Source organism: Lissotriton vulgaris, chromosome 1_1 (genome assembly GCF_964263255.1).
Source record: "Lissotriton vulgaris chromosome 1_1, aLisVul1.2, whole genome shotgun sequence".
Classification (NCBI taxonomy): Eukaryota; Metazoa; Chordata; class Amphibia; order Caudata; family Salamandridae; genus Lissotriton; species Lissotriton vulgaris.
In genome coordinates, this window is record NC_141685.1 from 1,366,670,644 (window position 1) to 1,366,696,574 (window position 25,931).

Sequence of the window (25,931 nt, forward strand, 5' to 3'; positions counted from 1 at the left end):
AAAGAACTTGAGGAGAGGGATCTGTTGGAATATGGTGGGGGTGGATACTCACAAGCAATATTATGAAGAGGCTGTGTATTGGAATTCCTTTAGCTGTTTAGATACAAAAGAAAGAAGACATGTCATTAGGTTTCTTTCATGTCAAGAAACCTAATGGTGTTAGCTGCGCCTTACAAATTTCTTTAACATAACATAACATAACATAACATTAACATGTCATACTCAGTCCATAAAATACTGAGCAACACTTGCCAAAGGAAGACATGTGGCTGACAAACACACTTAAGACACTCAGTAGTATCTGCAAAGAAGAGGATGGAGTGATGGGTGGTATTTCAATAAGGCACTAGAGGTCATGAGGATGCTTTAATGTCCCTGCAGATACTGACAAAGACAACCCCACCACAAAGGATGCTGCTAGTGGTATACAGTACCTCAATGGTCTGTGCTACAATGCTCCACCTCCCTACCCCAACAATTGCTGTCAAGGAATGACAGCCGCAGAAGATGCTACCTAAGCTGTCATGCAATGGTACTGCTTCAGCTGTCATTGAGTGACAGAAGACTACAGTGGGATAAGAGAGGATGCAACAGGAGCCGTGGACACGCCCTACATATTGAATGGACCATGCTAAAGAGGAGTCATTCTGCGACAGCGGATATCCCAACAGAAAGAGGACACCAAAACATGTTCTTGCATAACCATTTTCTAATAATGTTAACCACCTGGGGAGCAGGCTATAATGAATACATAATTGCCTGTTCTGTTCTGCTTAGGACCCTTTACATGAGTGACAAAGAAATAGACTATGATACCATCTGCCCAGGTTACTTGTACTTTATCAACATATTCATTGGAAAGTTGAGTGGGGACTGCTAATTGGAGCTCTGGAAATGTAGTTTTCAATTACAGGTTCTCACCACATGATGCAAATCTACTTCTTGACCTTGGAGTCAGTCCAAATAATTATTTTCACTTACCCTCATTGAGTAGGCCTCCCTGTCTATCAGGTCCATATGTCAAGTGAGAGCCAATAACTAGCAATTTAGTCTGGATCTGAAGTCCAAAATAATGAACCAGAAACATTGAAGAGACAAATATCATAACCAAAAGTAACTCCATAGAGAAATAAAATACATCCATTTTGCGGCTGACTAAAGTAAAAGCGTATAAATAGGTACCATACCTAGAAAGGTCTGATCACCATACCAGAGATAGGTAACTCCATGGAGAGCAAGAATACTCCAAGGTTTGAAGAGGACCATTAGAGGCCTGAGAAGTCTCACAGAGTGTGGAAACCTGAGACAGTCAGCACATTGCATTTAAGTGGTGAGGGTAATAACCAGATGAAGAGCTGAAACCAACAGAAAGTAACTTTATGGCTGACAAACTACAATAAGTATATAGAGAACAAGGCGGCGGACCCTCCCATATCACCGGGCACATTATCTTTAAGCGACCAGGGGAGGCATCTATGCTAGTCACAGATAGAAGTACAAAAGGGGGTGGTAATGGACGGAGCATCTGAACCAATCAAACACTCACACCCAGTCAAAAGATCTGGGTTTAATCCATCACCGTTATTTAGCCCACTCTGCCACCCCAGTTCAGACATGGCTATATGCAAATCAGTCTGACCCTGTGCCTCATGGGAACAGTCCAGTCCAAACTGCCAAGCCATGCCTTCCCTGGACCGGAAACAAGCTTCCGAGGACCGGTTTCTGGCATTCCAGCCGTCTTCAGCCCGGCTTGCTTGAATCCAGTGGCAAAGTGAGCAAGGGACTAACGTCTGAGCATACCCTGCCACACTTATGGCGGCCAAAAGCAGTACAAAAGGGGGTGGTAATGGACGGAGCATCTAAACCAATCAAACACTCACACCCAGTCAAAAGATCTGGGTTTAATCCATCACCATTCTTTAGCCCACTCTGCCCCCCCAGTTCAGACATGGCTATATGCAAATTAGTCTGACCCTGTGCCTCATGGGAACAGTCCAGCCCAAACTGCCAAGCCAGGCCTTCCCTGGACCGGAAACAAGCTTCCGAGGACCGGTTTCTGGCATTCCAGCCGTCTTCAGCCCGGCTTGATTGAATCCAGTGGCAAAGTGAGCAAGGGACTCACGTCTGAGCATACCCTGCCACACTTTTGGCCGCCACAGGACACCTTACACTTTGTCTTCTTATGTAAATATTTTCCCCACCCCAGGAGATTGATTCTTAGGCTCCTTTTAAAAGCCATGAAATTTAGACAAGCCTGGGTTGTAGTAATGCATTTGCAGCTTTTGCCTAACAACCATACCCTTTTTGTTGCCACAAATTTCCTGAGGGATTCTTTTAGATCAAGAAGCTCAAGATGCGACTGATGTCAGCTTGGACCATGCAAATTTGCACAGTATCTCTTTTAATGTAATGAAGTTCTTCTTATAGTTATATTTTATATTTTTTCGAATCTTTTATGGATGTGACTACTTCCGAATGAAGATTTATTATTATATAGAAAGCAGCAACATCAACACAGATACATATATCACTAAAGTGAGAGCAAACACTGTTATTGAAAGAATGACACCCACATACTATAGTAAATTAACCAAACTCCTGAGCTAATGGACTGGTTCTTCACCTCATGCCAGATCATTACTAAATATGAGGGAATCTGGGGAGAGGAGGAGGAAGCATTAACCACCTTCAATGGTAGATCCCACGGCATCAATGAGTAGGATGTTTAAGACTCACCACATTCCTTAAAGTTGATGCTTGCTTTCTTATCTACAACAAGTACCATCTGGCACAGTGCTGGCACAGATGAAGTATAGCCCTCTTCCAGCATGTAGAGCAAAATCTCTTTCCAAAAGTCCTGCAAGAATGAGTGGTGAACGTGTTATTTGTATCATTAGCATTTAATAAGGCTTTATTCCCACAGATAAACAATCATGGCTGGTGGGAGGGTTTTTGGCATTTTATTTAGTTCATAGGGCATTTTGCAAGCTCCCATATCCAAGAGATGGGGCTATATTTGATTCATCCCCTTGCTGATACAATTCCTCGCTGATGGGGTCCAAGGCAGATGCCTAGTATTACACTGATGTAGCACTTACTGTGTTTAATGCTACAATCTGGGATTCTGCATCCAATCAAAATGAACCCATTATGTGCAGAGAATGTGTGAAACATGTTACTTTCCAAAAACCCTACAAGTGAGCTGAAGTTTGCAAATTAGCTCATTATCTGTTGGAATCTTCATAGAATCATCTTTAGGAATGTGCCAGAATACGAAAAGCAATGGCTGGGAATGAACAACCATGTTGATATGAAATATTGGTGCCTGATGTATCATGGGACAGGTAGCAAATAGGAGATGCAAATTGAGAAGCAAAGTTATGCAATATAACCGGTGTACCATTAAGTCTCATTTCAGTCTATTTAGAAGAAGCTGCAAACCCTTCTGCCTCATTCTAATGAATGAGGTAGGATTCAATTGGTGCTCTTGTACAAATGCTCCAAACCCTGGGAAGTTCTGCATGGGACAGCAGACCTCCATTCCTCCATCAGAGGACACAACTTTTACATCGTATCTCGAACCACTGCGCGCATTAACAATGTGATCCAACTCACTAATGCATCTTTACAATGTATTCCTTTACCACACAGGTAGTTGCGATGCCTCTCCTAAAGGAAAGCGTTGTTGGACTAATTTTGGACTTTAAGGCCAACACTTTCCCTACTGTTGCACATAATGGAGTTGGAATAGTACATTTTACTATTCCAAAGTCCAGCACTTTCCCTAAGGCAATTCATTGTAACAACTTCTCTGGTAAAGGAATGCGTTTCAAACATGCAATCGTGGTTCAGAACACGTTGTTAAGGCAGGTGTGATAAATGCCTGCATGGTTCCAACATACAACCCTGCAGCAGAGGGAGCTTTACAAAAATGTGCTTGTATTTGAGCCGGAGGATAATGAAGATCACCCGGGAATTTAGGAGTCTTTGGATATTCTGCAAGTTATATTTTCTATACACCTAGTTAAATAACCCACCTTGTTTCACATCCTCCTCGCTTACCTCATCAGTATTTCTATGGTGTAATGCAATTGTATTGAGGAGCTGAGAGATTTGGATGAGGATGGTCTCTTCCTCAACATCAGATTCATCATCCAGGTGACTAGCGATCTGTGGAAATGTGGAAAAGAAAGCAAAGTAAAATACGATGTATTTGCACATAATTTTAATTGTGTTTTCTCTCCTTATGGAGGGACAAGAGATTTGAGAGTTAAAACATCACAACTTTCTAATCAAGGTTGTCAAGCACAAAGAGAACCTCTTGACAAATCCAAATGTGAAAGCAAAACTACTAACCTCAAACATGTAAATAGAAATGTACAAATGCGGTTATGCTCTCATGTTCCGCTCTGTTGAGTATAAAAGTACCCAGCCATTAGGCGTGGGAGGGTATAGCATTCATATACAGTCAAAATACCGGTGGACTCACTTATAATATATAAGGTTCTGATACATGGGACACTACCCCTGAGAAATTGCGCCTCTGGCACCACACAGTAGTATCTCGTGCTCACCACACAGATTTGCCCTTCCCCTATGACTTGATGAGGAAGTATGTGATACCTTATGGGACTTAATACACTCAATAAAGACTAAAGAATACCAGGAACCACGTTTATGGTAGGCAGTTTTTATATGAAATACTGATTTGAAGTATGTTCATGCTACTTTGCGCTGGATTTGGTGGTTTGCCATGTTAGGCATTTAAACTGTAAAGTGGGGTATGCAACAGAAAATAACCCACTAGATAAAGCACTGTCAGTGAAAAGCCCAGCTTATCAGTGCAGTAGCTGAATGCCCATGTGCCTTCCCCAATCACCCCAGAAATAGCCCAGTTAGCCTTGGTAAAGTCTAAGGGGTAGTTGGATCTCATAGGCTGGATTGTGTGGTTGGCCTCTGTACTGCCTGTGAGCACTGATGTTGAGCCAGTCCCATTCCCAAAGTGTCTGAGCATTTTATTTCTTTGCGCTTAAGCCAGTCAACATGTGCATCAGGTTAACTAAGATGGGATCTAGGTGTACAAGCATCATTCTTACAGTGCGATGCAACACAAGGACAGGCATCTGAATTGTCCCCAGCATCAGACCTTGTTAGAATAAAATTGTTTTTGCTGTTTTGATTATGCACTTATTCATGTAAAAATTTGCATTTGCGGCACCATTTTATCTTTGGCCACCATTTTGAATCATGACCAAAACTGACCCTTGCCTTTCCAAAAAATGGCTTTTCATAGGTTTTGTTTTTTTAAGGTTGGGCCTTGCTTAACTGTCAGTCAACATGAGCTTTATTCGACAGATGTCACAAAAGCAATTCACATAAAAACGATTTTTCAAGTTATAAAAAAAATACAATAAATTGAAAATTTCAATAAAAAGATAGAATCAAACACATTAAAAGAGCATATACTATATGTTGATAGACAAAATTAATGCTACTAATTGATAGATAGTTTAAAAAAGTGTCCAAGCATTAAAATATAGCATATTATTATTATTATCGGTAGGAGACTTCATTTACAGAGGTACAAAAGGAGCCTAGATCCAATTGTCCACATCCATCTCAAAAACGTTTCCACTGATACTGCGCACTGGACTGATGGATCAGAACACAATATTCTCATTGCTACACTTAACAAGTGAGTACCCATGTTCCTACAAATGGGTGTCAGCCAGGCTTTGCGGGGAGCAGCGTACGCCGGACAGACAAACAGCACATGCGCGTATGATTCTTCAGTGTCAGTGCAGTTTAAACCTTTGTCATCGGCCGCAGTGGACCATGCAGCTGTAAAGGACTTCAAAGGTAAGCAGCCTGCTCTAAACTGAAAACACAGTTTGCGATCTAGCGGCTTAGTACTAATTACGTGGTTTCAGAAAGGAGAGGGTACCCCACTTCCCCAGGGAACAGGGTAGAAAGACAATTAGTCAAAGAGGGAGATCCCTGGAGTCGAATAGTCGACTAGTAACTATTAGCCTTTCCTATATACAAGGGAAAGGTCACACACTACCATGGGTGTTAAACTAACACAAAAATAGGTTTTCCACACTGAAATAGAATCGTTTACAGTCTATTTTTATTAAAATTTCAATCAATTTAAACAATAAAAAACAGAGTAAATTCATATACTTTTCACACCACAATTTAAAATCCAAGTAAAAAGATACTTTGGAGGGTTAAAAATAAGCAAAAATATTATTCAACAGTATTGCACGAGTATAATGCAACTATAAACGATAAACAAAGACACAATCAAAGCATATTCACTGTAAATAGACGACAAACTACATATAGTCACAAAAACCCCTCAATTTCTATGCGGCCAACCAGATATCTAGGCCACTATCATTTGCTTGATCCAATGGCCTCAATCCGTTTTGCTATTGTAAAACTCTAGTGGAGGAATGACGTGCCCATCTACAGTTTTATACGGCCCTCATTGGATTCTATTAGAAAAGGACAAACAGTGCGTCGACGCGTTTCGGTGCTGTACTCTGGATTCGGTTGCACCTTCCTCAGGACTTCTTATTTTCTGGGGTTTCAAGCAATGGATGGTTCCACCATATCTGTGGATATATATGGAGAGATGTGCAAAATCAGTTATCGTGCAAAATATCTATTCTCTCCTTCTCTTTAAGAGATGGGTATCTGGTATGTAGCTTTCCCACCGTGAGTTTCAATAACATTATTGTCTCCCACTCTTACTTAGCTGGCACCTATGCATTTATATAAGACATGTACCATTGGGGTAACTCTGTATTCTACACGTTGTCCGCTGCTGTTGCTCCGGAACGTTTGTACACTTATTCAAGAAGTATCCATGTGCTACTGTTGTTTTTACCCGTATATACAATAACTCAATTTTCTGTATAGTGCCCACTATATAAACTTATGGACAATCACATTGGCCTGAAGTTATAAGGCCACACCATAATCCCTCCGAGTCTTTATTTCAATGTGGAAGACCATTTCATTCACAGAAGGATCGGGATATCTATGTGGATATAGAGATATGGATCCTCACCTTTTAGATCATGTGGGGGACGTATCAGGATGTAGATAGCTTTAAATTTCCATTGGCTTCTGTCAATAGTATGGGCTTCTGTCAAAAAACCACAGACTTATATTAGGGATAGCTAGGGGTGCATTATATCCTGACTACTGGACGGGTCTCTAGGTTTGTATGATTACCTCTCCCTTATGATAGGAGTTCCTTGTCTTGGCTTTCCTTGCTTTGTGCTTGACAGACGTATATTCAAGTCACGTGCATCTATGGTGAGTATTCTGTCAAATGACCACATACTTATATTAGGAATAAGTTGGAATGTCCTCTGCCCTAATTTCTAGACTAGTCTTTGGGGTCATGCGATTACCTTTATCCCCGGACAGGGGCTCCTTGTCTTGGGTTTCCTTGCTCTGAATTTGTCAGGCGTTTATTCAGGTCTCGTGCATCTGTGATATAATGCATATTTTCACTTTGATATATCTTGGGGTCACAGTGGTCTAGTCTCGTACCATATTGGTAGGGTTGTCTTACCTGGTAAAATTTTAAAAACCTCTTAGAACGGGCATACCATTTCTTTAATCTTCTCCAGAACTGGATATGTTCTACAGAATGGAGACAAGTGTAGGATAGTCATATGTTACTTGTACTTTAAATGCTAAGACAATAGTCTGCTCTCTCCTTTTTTCTTACTTTATTTGTCACTGGGAGAAAAAATATATAACTCTTCTATGTCTTTATACTCTCTTATGTTTGATGCTGTGATGTGCTCTCTATTTTCATCTACATCCATGATATACAGTTCCCTATTACTTGCCCTTATTGTCTAATATCAGAGGGGGACACATTGTACTATTGATAAGTGGCTTGCCCCATATCACTCAGGTTACAGTATCAGTTATGGATCTAGATTGAATTAGGACAAATTATTTTTACCTATTTTGTGCTACAAGAAGGTACAGGGTTAAAGTTATCCCCTGCTTCAGTCCCCTTCAGGAAATAATTCCCTATTACTAGCAAATAGCTTTTAGAGTAGGACCCTCTCTTGCAAAGGCACCAGCTACACTTACCGGATTAGCGCTGCGTGTGTACTTCTGCCTCGTTCGTCCCCTCGATCTGGTGTGTGGTGTTTGGTGTGTGCATTTATACCTCACCTTAATTCCTAAAGTGATTGCACCTGGCTGTGGTCGCGCTGGTCTCGTAGTTCCGAAACCGCTGTGCGCGTGGGCGCCATCTTAGAACGGGGTTAGATGCCTCGCTATGTATCGGATGCCTAATTTGCTTATTAGTTGTCTGTGTCTCAACTCAATACGGGATATATCCGTACTTTTCTGCTTGCTGTCCCGAATATTATGAGCCGTCAAGTCGTCCTGGTACTGCCCGGGCTCGCGTTGCCGGCATATGGTGGCGTTTTGCGAGTACAACACTCGAACTTCGCCCATCAACGTCCCGTATGGATTTCCGTTGCCTGGTATAATATAACAACGGCTATACAGATATTATCGTGGTACGCCCGGACATATTTAGTGTTACTATTTAGACTGATTGGCCGGTTTACTGTAACTCCTCACTACGGGCGCCATCTTGGACTGGTGTGTCCTCTGTGTTCTATTCACCCATTTCCCGTCTGAATAGGGTATTTGTTCAGTTGTTCTTTTCCCTTCTGCTTAATACAATCGCCAATGTGTTTATATTTGGGTATATTAAGGAAACGGCTAGACTAGTATTATCAAAGTATGTCCGAGTGATCCTAGTTGCACCACTAGTGCTATTATTAGGGCCAATGGGCCGCCCTGCTGTGTCCCCTATTCATGGGCGCCATCTTAGACTGGTTCATCCTATACATTTAATTCGCCCGCTTTCGGTCAGAGTAGGGTGTTGATTAGTTGCACTTTCCCTCTAAGTGGTATATGTGTTCCTAGTCAACCATATATTTGTATTTAAAAAGGAACCTCACTGATCTAGGAATTGTTACTGTCGGAGCTTGTCTTGATCTAATATAAGGTTAATTTTACAGAAAGTGGAAAGATGGTCACACAGTGTAATAGGCTACCTAAATGAGAGCCTCCCACTCTTCCCTGGAATTTAACCCTTTCCTTATGGTATCGAATTTCACCATATACCATTGTTCCTGTAATTTTCGTCTTTTTGTGCTATCTCCTGATCTTGTGAGTTCTCTAATTCTTTCAAGGATGACCCATCTGAGATCTTTAATAGTGTGTCCATTTTCTTTCCAATGGGACACAAGTGGGGCGTTTTCCTTGTTGGTGTTTATAGCAGACTTATGTTCCCCTATCCTGAACCTCAATTCTCTACCGGTTTCACCTATGTATGCCTGATTGCACGGGCATAGAATCATGTATACCACATTTTTTGTCCGGCAATTGTTCAGAGTGGTAATTGTGTGCGTGACATCATTGTGTGCTACTATTTTGGTTACTAAACATAACTCACAGATACAGCAGTTTCCGCACTTGTTGTTGCCTGTTGCTTTCTGTCCACTCAAGGTGGTTTGGGTCTCTATTCTATCCTCTCTGTATGTACACACAAGATTTGACCTCAGGTTCTTATTCTTCCTGTATGCATACAGGGGACGTTCCAACGGGGTAACATCTGGACCATTGTTTAAAATCTTCCAATTGTGGTTAATGATGTTCTTGATTTGGTTGGCTATGACTGAATGCTGGCTCACCATCACTATTTTGTCCTGCGTCTTTTTGTTATCTGCCTTTTTGATGAGGCAGTCCCTATTGTAGCATTGTGCTCTCTTAAATGAATGATTAATCAATTTCTTGGGGTAGACTCGATCCCTAAATTTCTTCTTCATTTCTTGGGCATGTTTGTGGAAGTCTGCTAAGTCCGTACAATTCCTCCTGAGACGGAGAAACTCACCAAAAGGTATCGAGTCTTTCCCAAGAGCCAGAAAGACTCGATACCTTTTGGTGAGGCTACCCCAAGAAATTGATTAATCATTCATTTAAGAGAGCACAATGCTACAATAGGGACTGCCTCATCAAAAAGGCAGATAACAAAAAGTGGACAGAAAGCAACAGGCAACAACAAGTGCGGAAACTGCTGTATCTGTGAGTTATGTTTAGTAACCAAAATAGTAGCACACAATGATGTCACGCACACAATTACCACTCTGAAAAATTGCCGGACAAAAAATGTGGTATACATGATTCTATGCCCGTGCAATCAGGCATACATAGGTGAAACCGGTAGAGAATTGAGGTTCAGGATAGGGGAACATAAGTCTGCTATAAACACCAACAAGGAAAACGCCCCACTTGTGTCCCATTGGAAAGAAAATGGACACACTATTAAAGATCTCAGATGGGTCATCCTTGAAAGAATTAGAGAACTCACAAGATCAGGAGATAGCACAAAAAGACGAAAATTACAGGAACAATGGTATATGGTGAAATTCGATACCATAAGGAAAGGGTTAAATTCCAGGGAAGAGTGGGAGGCTCTCATTTAGGTAGCCTATTACACTGTGTGACCATCTTTCCACTTTCTGTAAAATTAACCTTATATTAGATCAAGACAAGCTCCGACAGTAACAATTCCTAGATCAGTGAGGTTCCTTTTTAAATACAAATATATGGTTGACTAGGAACACATATACCACTTAGAGGGAAAGTGCAACTAATCAACACCCTACTCTGACCGAAAGCGGGCGAATTAAATGTATAGGATGAACCAGTCTAAGATGGCGCCCATGAATAGGGGACACAGCAGGGCGGCCCATTGGCCCTAATAATAGCACTAGTGGTGCAACTAGGATCACTCGGACATACTTTGATAATACTAGTCTAGCCGTTTCCTTAATATACCCAAATATAAACACATTGGCGATTGTATTAAGCAGAAGGGAAAAGAACAACTGAACAAATACCCTATTCAGACGGGAAATGGGTGAATAGAACACAGAGGACACACCAGTCCAAGATGGCGCCCGTAGTGAGGAGTTACAGTAAACCGGCCAATCAGTCTAAATAGTAACACTAAATATGTCCGGGCGTACCACGATAATATCTGTATAGCCGTTGTTATATTATACCAGGCAACGGAAATCCATACGGGACGTTGATGGGCGAAGTTCGAGTGTTGTACTCGCAAAACGCCACCATATGCCGGCAACGCGAGCCCGGGCAGTACCAGGACGACTTGACGGCTCATAATATTCGGGACAGCAAGCAGAAAAGTACGGATATATCCCGTATTGAGTTGAGACACAGACAACTAATAAGCAAATTAGGCATCCGATACATAGCGAGGCATCTAACCCCGTTCTAAGATGGCGCCCACGCGCACAGCGGTTTCGGAACTACGAGACCAGCGCGACCACAGCCAGGTGCAATCACTTTAGGAATTAAGGTGAGGTATAAATGCACACACCAAACACCACACACCAGATCGAGGGGACGAACGAGGCAGAAGTACACACGCAGCGCTAATCCGGTAAGTGTAGCTGGTGCCTTTGCAAGAGAGGGTCCTACTCTAAAAGCTATTTGCTAGTAATAGGGAATTATTTCCTGAAGGGGACTGAAGCAGGGGATAACTTTAACCCTGTACCTTCTTGTAGCACAAAATAGGTAAAAATAATTTGTCCTAATTCAATCTAGATCCATAACTGATACTGTAACCTGAGTGATATGGGGCAAGCCACTTATCAATAGTACAATGTGTCCCCCTCTGATATTAGACAATAAGGGCAAGTAATAGGGAACTGTATATCATGGATGTAGATGAAAATAGAGAGCACATCACAGCATCAAACATAAGAGAGTATAAAGACATAGAAGAGTTATATATTTTTTCTCCCAGTGACAAATAAAGTAAGAAAAAAGGAGAGAGCAGACTATTGTCTTAGCATTTAAAGTACAAGTAACATATGACTATCCTACACTTGTCTCCATTCTGTAGAACATATCCAGTTCTGGAGAAGATTAAAGAAATGGTATGCCCGTTCTAAGAGGTTTTTAAAATTTTACCAGGTAAGACAACCCTACCAATATGGTACGAGACTAGACCACTGTGACCCCAAGATATATCAAAGTGAAAATATGCATTATATCACAGATGCACGAGACCTGAATAAACGCCTGACAAATTCAGAGCAAGGAAACCCAAGACAAGGAGCCCCTGTCCGGGGATAAAGGTAATCGCATGACCCCAAAGACTAGTCTAGAAATTAGGGCATAGGACATTCCAACTTATTCCTAATATAAGTATGTGGTCATTTGACAGAATACTCACCATAGATGCACGTGACTTGAATATACGTCTGTCAAGCACAAAGCAAGGAAAGCCAAGACAAGGAACTCCTATCATAAGGGAGAGGTAATCATACAAACCTAGAGACCCGTCCAGTAGTCAGGATATAATGCACCCCTAGCTATCCCTAATATAAGTCTGTGGTTTTTTGACAGAAGCCCATACTATTGACAGAAGCCAATGGAAATTTAAAGCTATCTACATCCTGATACGTCCCCCACATGATCTAAAAGGTGAGGATCCATATCTCTATATCCACATAGATATCCCGATCCTTCTGTGAATGAAATGGTCTTCCACATTGAAATAAAGACTCGGAGGGATTATGGTGTGGCCTTATAACTTCAGGCCAATGTGATTGTCCATAAGTTTATATAGTGGGCACTATACAGAAAATTGAGTTATTGTATATACGGGTAAAAACAACAGTAGCACATGGATACTTCTTGAATAAGTGTACAAACGTTCCGGAGCAACAGCAGCGGACAACGTGTAGAATACAGAGTTACCCCAATGGTACATGTCTTATATAAATGCATAGGTGCCAGCTAAGTAAGAGTGGGAGACAATAATGTTATTGAAACTCACGGTGGGAAAGCTACATACCAGATACCCATCTCTTAAAGAGAAGGAGAGAATAGATATTTTGCACGATAACTGATTTTGCACATCTCTCCATATATATCCACAGATATGGTGGAACCATCCATTGCTTGAAACCCCAGAAAATAAGAAGTCCTGAGGAAGGTGCAACCGAATCCAGAGTACAGCACCGAAAGGCGTCGACGCACTGTTTGTCCTTTTCTAATAGAATCCAATGAGGGCCGTATAAAACTGTAGATGGGCACGTCATTCCTCCACTAGAGTTTTACAATAGCAAAACGGATTGAGGCCATTGGATCAAGCAAATGATAGTGGCCTAGATATCTGGTTGGCCGCATAGAAATTGAGGGGTTTTTGTGACTATATGTAGTTTGTCGTCTATTTACAGTGAATATGCTTTGATTGTGTCTTTGTTTATCGTTTATAGTTGCATTATACTCGTGCAATACTGTTGAATAATATTTTTGCTTATTTTTAACCCTCCAAAGTATCTTTTTACTTGGATTTTAAATTGTGGTGTGAAAAGTATATGAATTTACTCTGTTTTTTATTGTTTAAATTGATTGAAATTTTAATAAAAATAGACTGTAAACGATTCTATTTCAGTGTGGAAAACCTATTTTTGTGTTAGTTTAACACCCATGGTAGTGTGTGACCTTTCCCTTGTATATAGGAAAGGCTAATAGTTACTAGTCGACTATTCGACTCCAGGGATCTCCCTCTTTGACTAATTAGTACTAATTACGTCACAGTAAAACATGGATTTGGTTTAATTTGTTAGAACTTCCCTGTTAGAGAGGTGGGATCGCTCATTCTATTTGCTTCTTGCACCATCGGTTCCCAGTACTTTTGCTTAATTAAATGTTTTGGTGGGAACCCAGTAGCACTAGGATCATCCCACAGTGATGGCATACCCATGCTAATTAGTAATGATCTGATGTTGCATAGTCAGCCAATCTTGTGGAAGTGATCTGCCTCCATTATATCTTTAAGACCGTCTGCAAAGATGGCCAATTCTGGGGTACGCCAGATTCTACGCCAGAAGAGAATAGGGCATAGCCTTGCAAGGTCTACTATGGCTTTTCTGCCTAAATCATAGGGGTACTTTGATGTAGGCTTGTTATCCCACTCAGGAACTTATTCTCGGAGAAAGCTAGAGGATGCATTTTCTCTAAGCCCCATAATATAGATGTGCAGTGCCGGGGTAAAGGGGCTTAGTCAGTGATGTCTTATGTTCCTTTTTTTCATGGCTCCGGCCAACTGCATGTGCTTTAAGGCCATGGTGTCAATATGCGGCCTCCAGCTAAGTCGTTTATGCAGGGTGATGCCTAGATAAGTAATGCATCAAGCTGATCCACGGGTTGCCCATCCATTACCCCCCATTAAATGACCTATGCGGTTTAAAGGTCATGAACTTTTATTTGAACTATTGACTGTTAGGCCAGGCAATAAGCAAAATTCTTCAAAATGCAAAAGAGAATGCTGTAGCCCACTCAGTGTTTTAGACAGTATAAGCGTATCGTCCGCAAACATTATTATGGGAATTTTTGTGCCTGCTAAAACTGGAGCATCTGTGGAAAAGGAAGCTAAAAAGCTAATAATACCATTAATAAGGAGTGAGAATAACGTAGGTGCTAAAACGCAACCCTGACGTACTCCCATCTTTACCGGGAACTGGTCAGTCTTGTTTCCTGGCGCCCCCCAACAAATGTGGTCATAGTTGTATTCGTAGAGGCGCACAATTAGGAAAAGTAGGTCGGGGGCAAGCCGAGTTCCTGCAGTACCCTCCACAGTTTGGGCCGTGATATCAAGTCAAAAGCAGACTTAAGATCAACAAAGGCTGCATAAAGGCTTCCTTTTCCAAGTGTTACTGTCCACAGATAAATTTTTATTAATCGGAATACTTTATAAATAATGCTCATATTAGCCCAGAAGAGGACTCAAAATGTCATTATCATCAATACAGGTTTAAATTTTTGCCAAGATAAGTTGAGCTATGACTTTCTGGATTGAGTTTAACAGGCTTATTTGCCTGTAGTTCCCAGGTAAGGATGTATCTCCTTTTTTTATAAATCGGGATGATTTCCGCCCCTCTCCAGGTATCCGGGATCAGAGCTCCATGAGCAATTGCATTTGCTAAAAACATTATGTTTTGATTCCATTGTCTTTATCCTGGAGAAAAATATCTGCGGGGACCTTGACTATGCCTGGCGCTCTCACAATGGTAACAGTGCTCAGCGCCATTGTCACATCAGCTAAGTTGAAGACAGTATCCGATGATTTAAAATAAACCCAAGAAGGGTCATAATCCATTTTATTATTAGATGCATATTGATCTGAAAAAACTTAACCTACAGAGCAGGCTCCACATGATTTTGCAGTGATTACATGTGCTTCCTGCACCCCATTTTATCAGGCTCCAAAAGTGGTGCATGTTCCTCTCCTTACAAGCTTCAATAAGGTCCCGCCATCTTTCACAGTGATCAAAAAGGACATGGTACGTTTGCTGTTCTGGAGGGATTGGGGAGAGCATAAGCAACTGTGGCCTACTCTCACAGGGACACTGACAAAGCCAAGTGTGCTGCAGCCTTCAGGCACCATGCCACCTCCCATTGCCCATGCTTTCACACCATCACCTGCAGCCCCACAAACACTGGTGAAGGGCACTGATCCAAAACTCATTCCCGTCCCCTAGTCAGATGACAGGTGTTTCTACAGCGACTAGAGATATGATCAAAGTGTAAGCGTCCATAGGACTTGAGAAGGTCCAAGAAAAGAGAAGAGGCAGAAGACGTGCCCAATACAAAATCACTCATTGGATCTGTGGAGGAAGAGGAGGGCAAATAATTAGAATGAGAATAACTAAAGGATATAATTGGACCCTTTTCTGATGTGCGTTGTTCACAACATTGAACAATTTTTCACACCACAAGAGCTTGATGAAAGCCATCAAAGGATCAGAAGGGCCACAGTCCTACTCAAACCAGTGGCAATGACTCTTATTTGGGGACACTGACTGCACTTGTGTTTGACATCAAAACTCGGACCCCACAATAGTAAGGGTACACTGTGTTAATCGTTTTGCAATAATTGAAAAACCATGGATAGGGTATACTTTGGCTGTCTTAGTTTTAAACCTATAATAACTGATAAACCCTCACCAGTTTAAACTTATAAACACTGAAAAAACACCTGTGTACCACTAATTAAATGCCATTCAAAGAAAGGAAAAGGAGAGTGAAAGAGTCATTTTTTCCTGAGGGGGCCTATACAATATAACTTTGTTATATAAGGTGGCAGCAAGAAAGACTGGGCTAACATTATTCTGCTTGAGTTTTGCTGTTGAGGGATGTCACTGAAATAATGTTTTTTCTTCCTTTTGCTTTTTGCAGTTTTGTGGTCTTTGGTCTAAAGATGCAGAGTTTAGAAGCATGTTTTAGGTTGTGTTTAATAATTTGATAAACTGTAGAGAATCAGGAAATATCAAAATCATATTTGATATTTTGGCTGTGTTTGATTCTTTCACTGATAGGTAAAATGGCTGGTTTCATACAAATCTGTCCCAAAATGTGCCATCACATTTATCCACAGAGAATGGGTAAAAGCCCTTGATAGATCAGCCCCAAGTTTCTAGTGAGTCAGTATTGATAGTAGGTGAATTGAAAACACCACAGGCTTTAAACATTCAATGCAATGTATAATGACAAGTATATGTGAAAAAAGTGCTATCGCCAAGCATCTGGGATAGTGGTGAAAACATGACAGGATGAAACATGGATCGCAGTGTCACTCGGTATGCCGCTGCAAAATGTTTCTTTCTAAATTCAACAAAGATTGGAGTGATTTTGATTGTACTTGCAGTGATTCAGCTACATATATAAAAAAGCTGTGTAATGACCTTTCAAAATTGATACCTGTAAGAGATCCTTTCCACTTGTTAGATGGTATGCTAAAAGCATCTTTACAATCTTCAGAGTTAATGAAGAATGCTATTGACTTTTTAGTCCATCCTAGTGCACTGTTTTGTTGTGCGAGGGGACTAAAACACAAATATTTCTCATTTTGTGCTTTGTGTGGCATCAAAGAAAAAGTCATCCCACTGTGAACTGTGTCACTTAGCTGATGGTTCTTGGACCAAGGGGCTGTGAAATGCTATAGTACCCATGTGGAAACCGTTTACAACATGTTTGCTGAATGATGATGCCAAAGGCAAGAAATGTGAGGATATTTGTTCACAAATTACTAGTGATGTGAAAAGAAGTACACTCTACTAAAGTCTTAGATGTTTACAGGAAAACATAACTGCTGTAGTGGACATAAAAAAAAATAGAGGCGGAAAACACCCTGGTCTGCCAAGTGTTCTGCATACTTGGTGTAAATGTGAAACATCGTCTTGAGAGTTGTCTGGGTGACACCTTAAATTGACTTTGGCACTGCAACATGTTCCATGTTAGAGTGCTTGCCATATGGTAAACAAATCAGTGTTGAAGAGCAATTCAGGAACTTTTATTTTACAATGTACGAGAAACGGCTTGACATAGAAATGTCCCTTCATCAACCATGGCATTTGAAGTCAATAAATCCTCACTGTGGTACACTGTGCAAGTTCTAGTTCCCTTCAGTAAAGGGGAATTTTCTCAGTAGTTTCAAAAGTGCTGCTTTATTTTTGACCACTTCAATAACTCGGAGGACAGAATCGCCCAGTTCAAAGCAAATGCTGCAGAACCTGTCCAGAGAATTGCAATCTTCAAGGGCACAGTGTAGGTATAGAAAGCTATGTCAGTGGCCAGCGTTAGCAAATAGTGTACTGGCTGTCTTGTCATTGCCCATTTCAAGTGCCAATGTTGAGAGGGCCTTTTCACAGAAAAAAGGGACATGGGAAGGAAAAAGCGAGCGCACATGACCAAAGACTCATTGAAGTCTCTGGTCTATGGTGTACTACAATACGTTTGATTTGCAAAAATGTATTTGGACCTCATATACACTGTACATACACTGTCTATATACCATGCATTATCAGTGTAGAAAGCAAGCAATAATAAAAGCAAAATGTTCCATACACACCAGAAAAACACTGATTCTGTTGCTTTTCATGGCGCGAAAAAGTTGTAACCCCTGACACCACTGATTAGGTCTCGATGAGTCAGCGCGCATGCGCTGTCCATATAGTAGCGGCTTTGGGAAGTGCTCCCAAAGCAGCCACCAGCTTGCTAGAATGCGCACAAGCATGCGGCCTGCTGCGCGCGCATCCCTTACGTGTTTTGGCACGTCATCGCAATCACTTTCGTTTTCACAACGATCGCGATGACCCACTTTAGGTTGCTGTGCTTCATGTTTAAACATCATTTGCACCTACAATGCTTTTTCGGCCACCACCTACGTGCTTTTTACAAAATGTCCTTCAGATGTTTAGCATGCGCGCGGGCACTCTCCCACCCCTCCCTCTCGTTTACTTCTTGCCTCGTGCGCGCACCACTCGTGTGCTGCTGAAGCTTGTATTTTTTTCTGTTTCTTTCACTATTATACTTTCAATGTTCATCTATAATGAAACCAAGTGAGATACATGTGGCGTCTCTGTTTCTTCCAGCATGCAGCTGTATGCTCTCTGTTATGTGCCGGGCAGATTCTAAAGCAAATGGTAGAATACAAATGCATGGTTTTGTTTAGTTCCGGTTGTTTCTAGTTTTCTTACATTCTTTGGCGAGAAGGCCCTGTGGGAGTCCATGCTCAGTCTGCACCACAAGGAAGCTGTGATGGAGGTTAGGCTCCACCTAGTGGAGGTAGCGAGCAGAGAGAACCTGCCTATCAATTCGAGCATTGGTATGTTTGGATTATTCAGTGCTGCATTTGACTGGGTAAACGTGGTCGCTCGTCGCTTAACGTATGTCTTGTAAAAGACTGGCAATAGATATTTACTCTAGCTGTGCAGGATGTGTGACTGTAGATTTGTAATGTGTTTGCTAGGCTGGTAAGCCCTGGAAGTAATTAAATATTGGATCCCACAGAGCTTCCAAACAAGCCCAAGCAAATGAGTACTGGGGTACCAGTCTGTCAAATCGCGTCTTTGCACCTTTCTAGGATTTTGAAGTGCTTTATAGGTGCAACGCCAACTTCTGATCTACAAAAGTTTAACAGATAAACCATATTGTTTTCCGTATCCCCATAGTCTCTATTTTTCCCGTTATTGTTAAAAGTAAACAAAAGCATTGTTAAAGCAGTGCAGCTCACAAGCCACTGTTGTTCCTCACTAGTAGTCCATTTTGTTTAGCATACTCGGTGCTCCAGGCAAAGAAGGAAAGCCGTCTATTTTAATGGCCTTTCCTTGATTTATTGCGCCACCTAGTCCTAATACCCTAACATTGCTGCCTCATTTCGCCTTATGCGAGTCATGGTCCTGCTGCATGGAACTTTATGTAATATTAAAACCGCACTATCTGCCCATTTATCATGAACAACTGATGAAAAGTGTGGGCACACATCTTCTTTTACATGGAAGTGCGAGATAGTTGTTTCGGAGCTGGGCCGGTGCTGCTACCCTGCTGCAGGACTCCATAAATCATAATAATTCCGACACATTTGCCCAGTCCTATCTCGTCCCTTACCAGTCCTGGTGTAGCCACAGATGGCTTTAAGCTGCTAGCGTTCTGTGAGGAACTCTGCAGCCCACCTCTGCCAATTCTTTCCACCATTATGCTCCATTATGCTCAATAAATTAACACATTTACTCCCTTTGGAAACCCTTTTATCAGTAGTTCTTAAACATCCTAATCGGAAAGGATGGTTTAGGAGCTCATTGCGAGTGGCCTGCTGGGGATGTGATATTTATGGCATTCTTTTACATCTAACACCACGGGGATCGGAAATTAAAAGGTGCCATCATTTTTGCCTGTTACAAGTGGTGCCCTTTAAAAGAGGGCATAACAGGGATATTGGTGATTTGCACAGCAGAATTTACATTTACTCCTACTTACCGGGTGTTTTGCTTGGGAAATTGTGGAGATATGAGATTTTCTAGGAAAGCTGTAATTTTGATCATTGTATAAACCATTGAGAAGGGATTTTAAAACAAGCATTGGCATAGCCAATGGGTATTTCCTCTGGGACCCTATAAGTGTTTAGCCATGCAACACTTGCTGTTGCACCAGGATATTGTGCTGGATAACTAAACACTTATAAGGTCCCAAAGGTCCCAAAGGCGAGCTCTATTGACTATGCCAATGCTTGTTTTTTAAAGGTATTGAAATAACTTGAAAACATTGAAAAAAAACACAAGAATGGACCACAAATAGAAACTGAAAACAGGAAAGCCTAGGTATACTGAAAGGATGACTGTCCAAGTGAAGCTACAAGTAAATATACTGGAAAGCACTTGAGTGGCTTGGTTCACGTCATGGGCACCCTGAAAGAACAAGACATAAAGAAATGGCATATACAGTGTTGACACTGGTAGTCAGCAGCTGAATTTCAGGTTCAAATGTAATCAGCCTGATGGAGCAAGGGAGACCCATACGGTTGAGGGAGGGTGAAAGACGCACTGGAATGCAAGTGGGGAACATCAGGCTCAAATGGAGAACATGGAATGTTAAGTGGGCCTATGTGAACTAAATAGAGGTACATAAGGTCTATATTCCACCACCAGGGGCAAATATGGAACACTGCAGATCTGTATTACGTGGCAAACAAGCTACATTGGGGCACAAGGGGGCTAAAAGGTCCACTTATTTCTTTTGGGCTGACTACGGTTGCTGTTCCCCTAACACATTCACCCACCCAAATATGTACATCTGCCACTTACCTGTTCTTCAATGATGAGACTGTTTTTCCTAAGCACATATTCCATCAAAGCTCTTCCATTCATATCATAATATCCTTTGGTTGTTAAATTGGATATTAAACTTAAAGTGGCAAGAATAACCTGTGATGAAGCAAAAAATGGTTAGTGAGAAACCCTTTTGATGTATAAATAAAACCAAATCCCACATTCTGGTGAGGGAGCAGCACGGGAGTGTGAGAAAACCATACAATCTCTCCTTCCTTTTTGTTCATAGAGGAAATAGAAATACACTTGTATGTGTGGAAAGCTAGTACCTGGATATAGCCTTTGAAAAAATATTGGAAAATGGTTATTAAGACACTCTGAGAATAAAACTTGAATCAATTTAATTAAACTGTTTTTACAGAATGTCTGACCAAAGCGTGATTGAGGGAATATTCAAACATTCCAGGTGGTGTACGCCTTCTATAGGTGATTGGAACTTGGTAAAAGATTGAAAGATACATTGCAAAAGATGTCTAGGTAGGTTACAACTAGCAAAGAAGCTCTCAGGACCTTGTATTGATTACAAAAATGCAAATGAGAAATCAGTAGGCTGTAGATTCCAATAATGTGGAAATGAAAAAAACCTAGAGTAGTCTGTGGGAAGAATGATGGCCACTGTCTAACTCAACCTGCAGGATTTAGCAGACCTACACTATACTATATATTGGGTCTGAAAATGAGTTGACACAGAGAAGGACAGGAAAACTTGGATATGTCCACTTGAACAGGGAAACAGTAGACACAAGACACTGAGGAAACACACATGGATGGAGGTTGCATGACCCAACACCTGCACGAAAGACCAGCCTTAGAAAAATACAACAGACTGTGGTATACGCACCACTGCAATGAGTCCACGTAAGTAGAGAATACTGCACTATTCAAAAAGTGCATAACTTAAATTAGATTGTGTTGCTAATTATGAAACTGCTTGACCACAGAATGCTGCACACATAATAACTTGATGGTACCTTGTGATTGTCATCCTCAAGCACGTGACGGACAGCATCCAGATAAGAGGCACCTTCTGAATCTATGAAATGAAGCCATACATCAAATGTTCATAACACATAGATATTGTCTTTGTCTAGTACGATCAGGAATAATAGATAAGTAGATGAAGCATCCATTATTACATGTGCCTACCTACCTGAGGGTCCTGTCAAGTCTTGGTGTGTGTGTCTGTGACTGTGAGCCTCATGGGCCTATCAATGTCTTCCTGTTCTACTGTGCATGTCTGTGCCATCATGTACCACTGAGTGGGTCTGTGTCTTCCTGCCCCATATTTTATGTCCCTTTTTGTTCCTCACCGAAGTCTATGTCAGGATCTCTTTCCACAGTGTCCCTGTCCCATTATTGGCTCACAGTGGGAACAATTTATCAAAAAGACAGATGTGGAAATGTTTGACCACTACTTTATTTCTTCACCACGACTCATGTTAACGATGGGAGGATTTATTCTTAAATTACAGTGCTCTACCAGGAACTGTTGGCAGTCAGTGTAGCTGAGGAATATGAAATTGAAGTGATTTGCTCATAGCTGCACCATGTCGGTTAAGTAAGAGGGTAAGTTGGAATTATAACTTAGGGCTCCACATTCCATGAAAGCATTCAGTCCTTTAACTATCTTCCATGTCTATCGAAATCACATGCTGCCACCCACCCACTGAGAGGCTTACCAGTTTCAGCAAGAAGCTTGCAGAGCAGCTTTATTGTTGTGGCACGGGACTCTGCACCCATATGGATCAAGCTACTTCCAAAATATTTAAGGACCTCACTAGAGCTAGAATGGGCTGCAAGAGTAAAGTGAAGAGAAAAATAGACATACATGAAAAATGACATACAATAAAATCATGCACGGAGGAACTAAACGCAGGGGAGCAGGTCATCAAGGCCAAATGTAAGGAAATTTTCAACGCATATCCAGGAGGTACAATATCAATAGTTTACAACATTTAATGATGATCGGTGGAGCACATGGTACTCATGTGACTACTATAGCTGTATATAGTAAATTGTACAACGTGTTCTAATGGAAAGCTAACAAATGCACTGGGAAGGGAGGTAATTACTGAAGCAACAATAGCTTTTAAGAAGATCAAGTGATGTGCAGAGCAGTGGACAGAAATTAATGTTTCGGAGGACCCGATCACTGGTAAAGACCGTCATATACTTGCAGTATCACATATATACATTTATGACCAACTCACCCAGTGACAGGATAATGGCCGTGGACACCTTGACTGACTCTTCCCTTTCATCTGAACCTCCACGGTAGGGTGCGCAGATCTGTCAATAACAAAGCCATATTAAACAATAATGGAAGCTAGGCTATTTGAAAGCCAACCCTATACATCTGGAAAGCAAATTCCATTCAGTGGGGAAATGACGGCATAAGAGTTTGTCAGGATTTGTGGGGCCATGATGGTGGAATTGCAAATTCTCAGTTGCCATTCTAAGATTAACGCCTTAGTTTCCTATGGTTTCTGCATAGTTTGGAGACTGAAGTCTCACAACATTGCAGCAGGCAGTCGTACTGAATGCTATTTAACACAGTTGGCACTAGTGACAGCGTCTGCTGTTCAAGGAAATCAAGACAGAGGCTGTTGTTGCACTTCAACTTAGTTTATCTCCAGGGACTGTAAGTGCGTTCCCCCTTTGCATCTCACAGTGTCTGGCTAGCAAGGTGGGTTGCATGCTTTTCAGAGCGGGCCTCTTTCGTGCACTTTTCCTCCCTTTTGTGTCCCCAGTTTTTGGTTGGCAGAGTAGTGAGCGAGTGTTTCTGTTGGTGCCTGCATTAGGGTCTTTTTCAGGTCTCACCGCCACTCGCTGCTTCTGCCGTACCGCTAGCAATAATTTCTTTTTTTTTGTTCTTTGCTTGCATTCAGTTCTCGCAGATTGGTCCCCATCAGAGCTGCATGTCTTTTTGGTTCCTGTTCATTGCAAATTCCGCACACCAGCATTGCTATTTAGAATTTCATGCCATGGTCGTCAAGTTGTGTATTTCCTTTTTTAGGTCTTGTGACATAGGCAGCGCATGTGCTGCTCTCGTCTTACGAATCTTCTTGGAATTGATACAATTCCAAAAGCCTCGTCTTAGCTCCACCTTCAGCTTTGATTCGTGCGCGACGTTTGGCATCAAAATTATGCCGATAGCAGTGCAATGATTGCATGCAAGGCATGTAAATCGCTGCTTGTTGCCATCCTGTCTCCTTTTAGCCATGCCTAGCGGGATTGGATCTCTTACCCGTGGCGTGACACAGTAGATATATTATCAGCTTGCCACACTTTTTTTGTAAGCTTCTTTATTCTCTGCCGCCATGACGGTAAGCGTATGCTTCTCATAATTATTTATTTTGTTCATTGCAGCACTTTTTTTTGTAAGCTTGTTTTATGTAGTAGCTATTAAGTGACACATACTTTTGTAGAAGGGAATACTGAATATTACTTTAAGGGTGATTTGTCATCAATTATTCTGGCTGAACGTGCCACACCTGAACCGGTCATTTAAGGAGTTGTGACACTGGTCTTCGACTCCAGCCATTCTGATGACTGGTTGGTGCCATAATTGCGGGTAAGCAGCCGCACGGAAGATGACTATGTAGGTCTGTTAGTAGGGAAGAGCATGATAATGGGAGACAACAGTTACAACGCGGTCTTTACACCGCGATATGTTTACAACGCGGTCATTACAACGCAAGTCGTTACAACGACTTGCGCTGGATGGCGCTATATAGTAAGGAATAGTATGAATTACTATTCCAATACCTTCCCTACTGTTACGTAGCTGGAGTTGGAATAGTAAATCATACTATTCCTAAGTCCCTCGCCTCTAGCGCAAGTCGTTCTAACAACTTGCATTGTAATGACCGCGTTGTGAACGTATCGCGGTGTAAAGACCGCGTTGTAAGGTCATACATTCCATGATAACAGCAGGTATGTTTTGACATGAGCACGACATCTTTGTAAGTCATCTTTGAACACGTGTGAAACCTAAAGCAGCATCTTGTAGGTGATTGGATGAAACCGAAACAGTAATGGATAGAGCGACTCCACTGAACAGTGGCATTTCCTTCTAGAGACAATTGGTAAAACCCTATGATACTCGTGGTTCGAGGTTCATTGCAGGGAACTTGATTCTAGGAGTTTGACATCATGGGATTTTGACAACTTGGCTTGTAGGTATGCTGCTTGCAGGTTAAAGTCCGAGACGGGGACAAGGATTGTGACACAATAGGAGATATAGAGAATGACAAGACAGGTACATGCATTGAAAGTTGGTATGTCTGGGACGCATGAAGATGCTCTTTAAGCCTGAAGGATATTTCACAATAGCCTTGGCTATTCGTCTGAAAAGGCGAGACCTGTGACTTCAGATGTTAGAAGCAAAACCCAGCTAAGATGCGTTCTACCCCGATTGATGCCTGACACCATCCGGGTATGGTGTGCGACAAGGTGGGTTATGAAGAATGACACGCAGTGTATGAGGGTTATATGTATTGTTATGGGTGGAGGAAGAGAGACTAGGGCATGAGGACTTTGACATGGCGTAAGGGAGACGGCTTGATGCATGATGACAACTGCTAGTAGCGGAACACCTGCACATTGAGGCTTGCTACCGGGAAGACACAGCGTGACACATGAAAATACTGAACAACTTTAAGTGGGTGATAAGCATGACACTAGTAGGAAGGGGTTAGGAACATTGCATATGTTGAAGTGAGGCGGAATTGCCACTACAATTAAGTGGTGTTTAAACTTTTGACATCTGTAAACAGAAACCGACTGAATCACTACTAGAAGCTGGACCCTGCCTGAGCACAATTGCTTCGATTCAAACATCTAAACAATACAGGAAAATAAAGAAACAAGTGTACATCAAAAAAAATACACAACATATGCAATTATTTCACTCACAAATAAAAAACTATGAAAAAGTTGACATTTTAATTGGAAGGTTGGAACTTTTCAAAATGTGTTTTTATTTCTCTGATTCAAAACAATATGCTAGACTGTTGCAAATCACTTTCTTTTTTGTTCCTACTGCTGGCGTTTTTCGTGTCTAGCAGTGCTCCAGTTGAGGCCACCATTTGTCCAACTGGATTCTAGTTGCTGTTCTTGTGCTGCTCCCACGAATCGTGCTAACAGTACCAACTTAATTTTTAGACT

At 41.5% G+C, this 25,931-nt stretch overlaps 1 protein-coding gene across 1 annotated transcript in view; it reads right to left on the minus strand.

Annotated features, from left to right (window-relative positions):
- The window catches only part of LOC147749193 (maestro heat-like repeat-containing protein family member 1), a 46,574-nt gene extending 24,072 nt beyond the window's left edge, over window positions 1–22,502 (minus strand). The window contains exons 1-6 of the mRNA XM_086936549.1: window positions 22,442–22,502; window positions 21,734–21,795; window positions 20,739–20,858; window positions 4,063–4,170; window positions 2,737–2,857; window positions 53–93 (exon numbers count right to left, since the gene is read on the minus strand). Coding sequence (XP_086792675.1) covers window positions 53–93; window positions 2,737–2,857; window positions 4,063–4,170; window positions 20,739–20,858; window positions 21,734–21,795; window positions 22,442–22,502 — 513 coding nt within the window. The remainder of the gene's footprint in view (window positions 1–52; window positions 94–2,736; window positions 2,858–4,062; window positions 4,171–20,738; window positions 20,859–21,733; window positions 21,796–22,441) is intronic.
- Window positions 22,503–25,931: the final 3,429 nt, after the last annotated feature.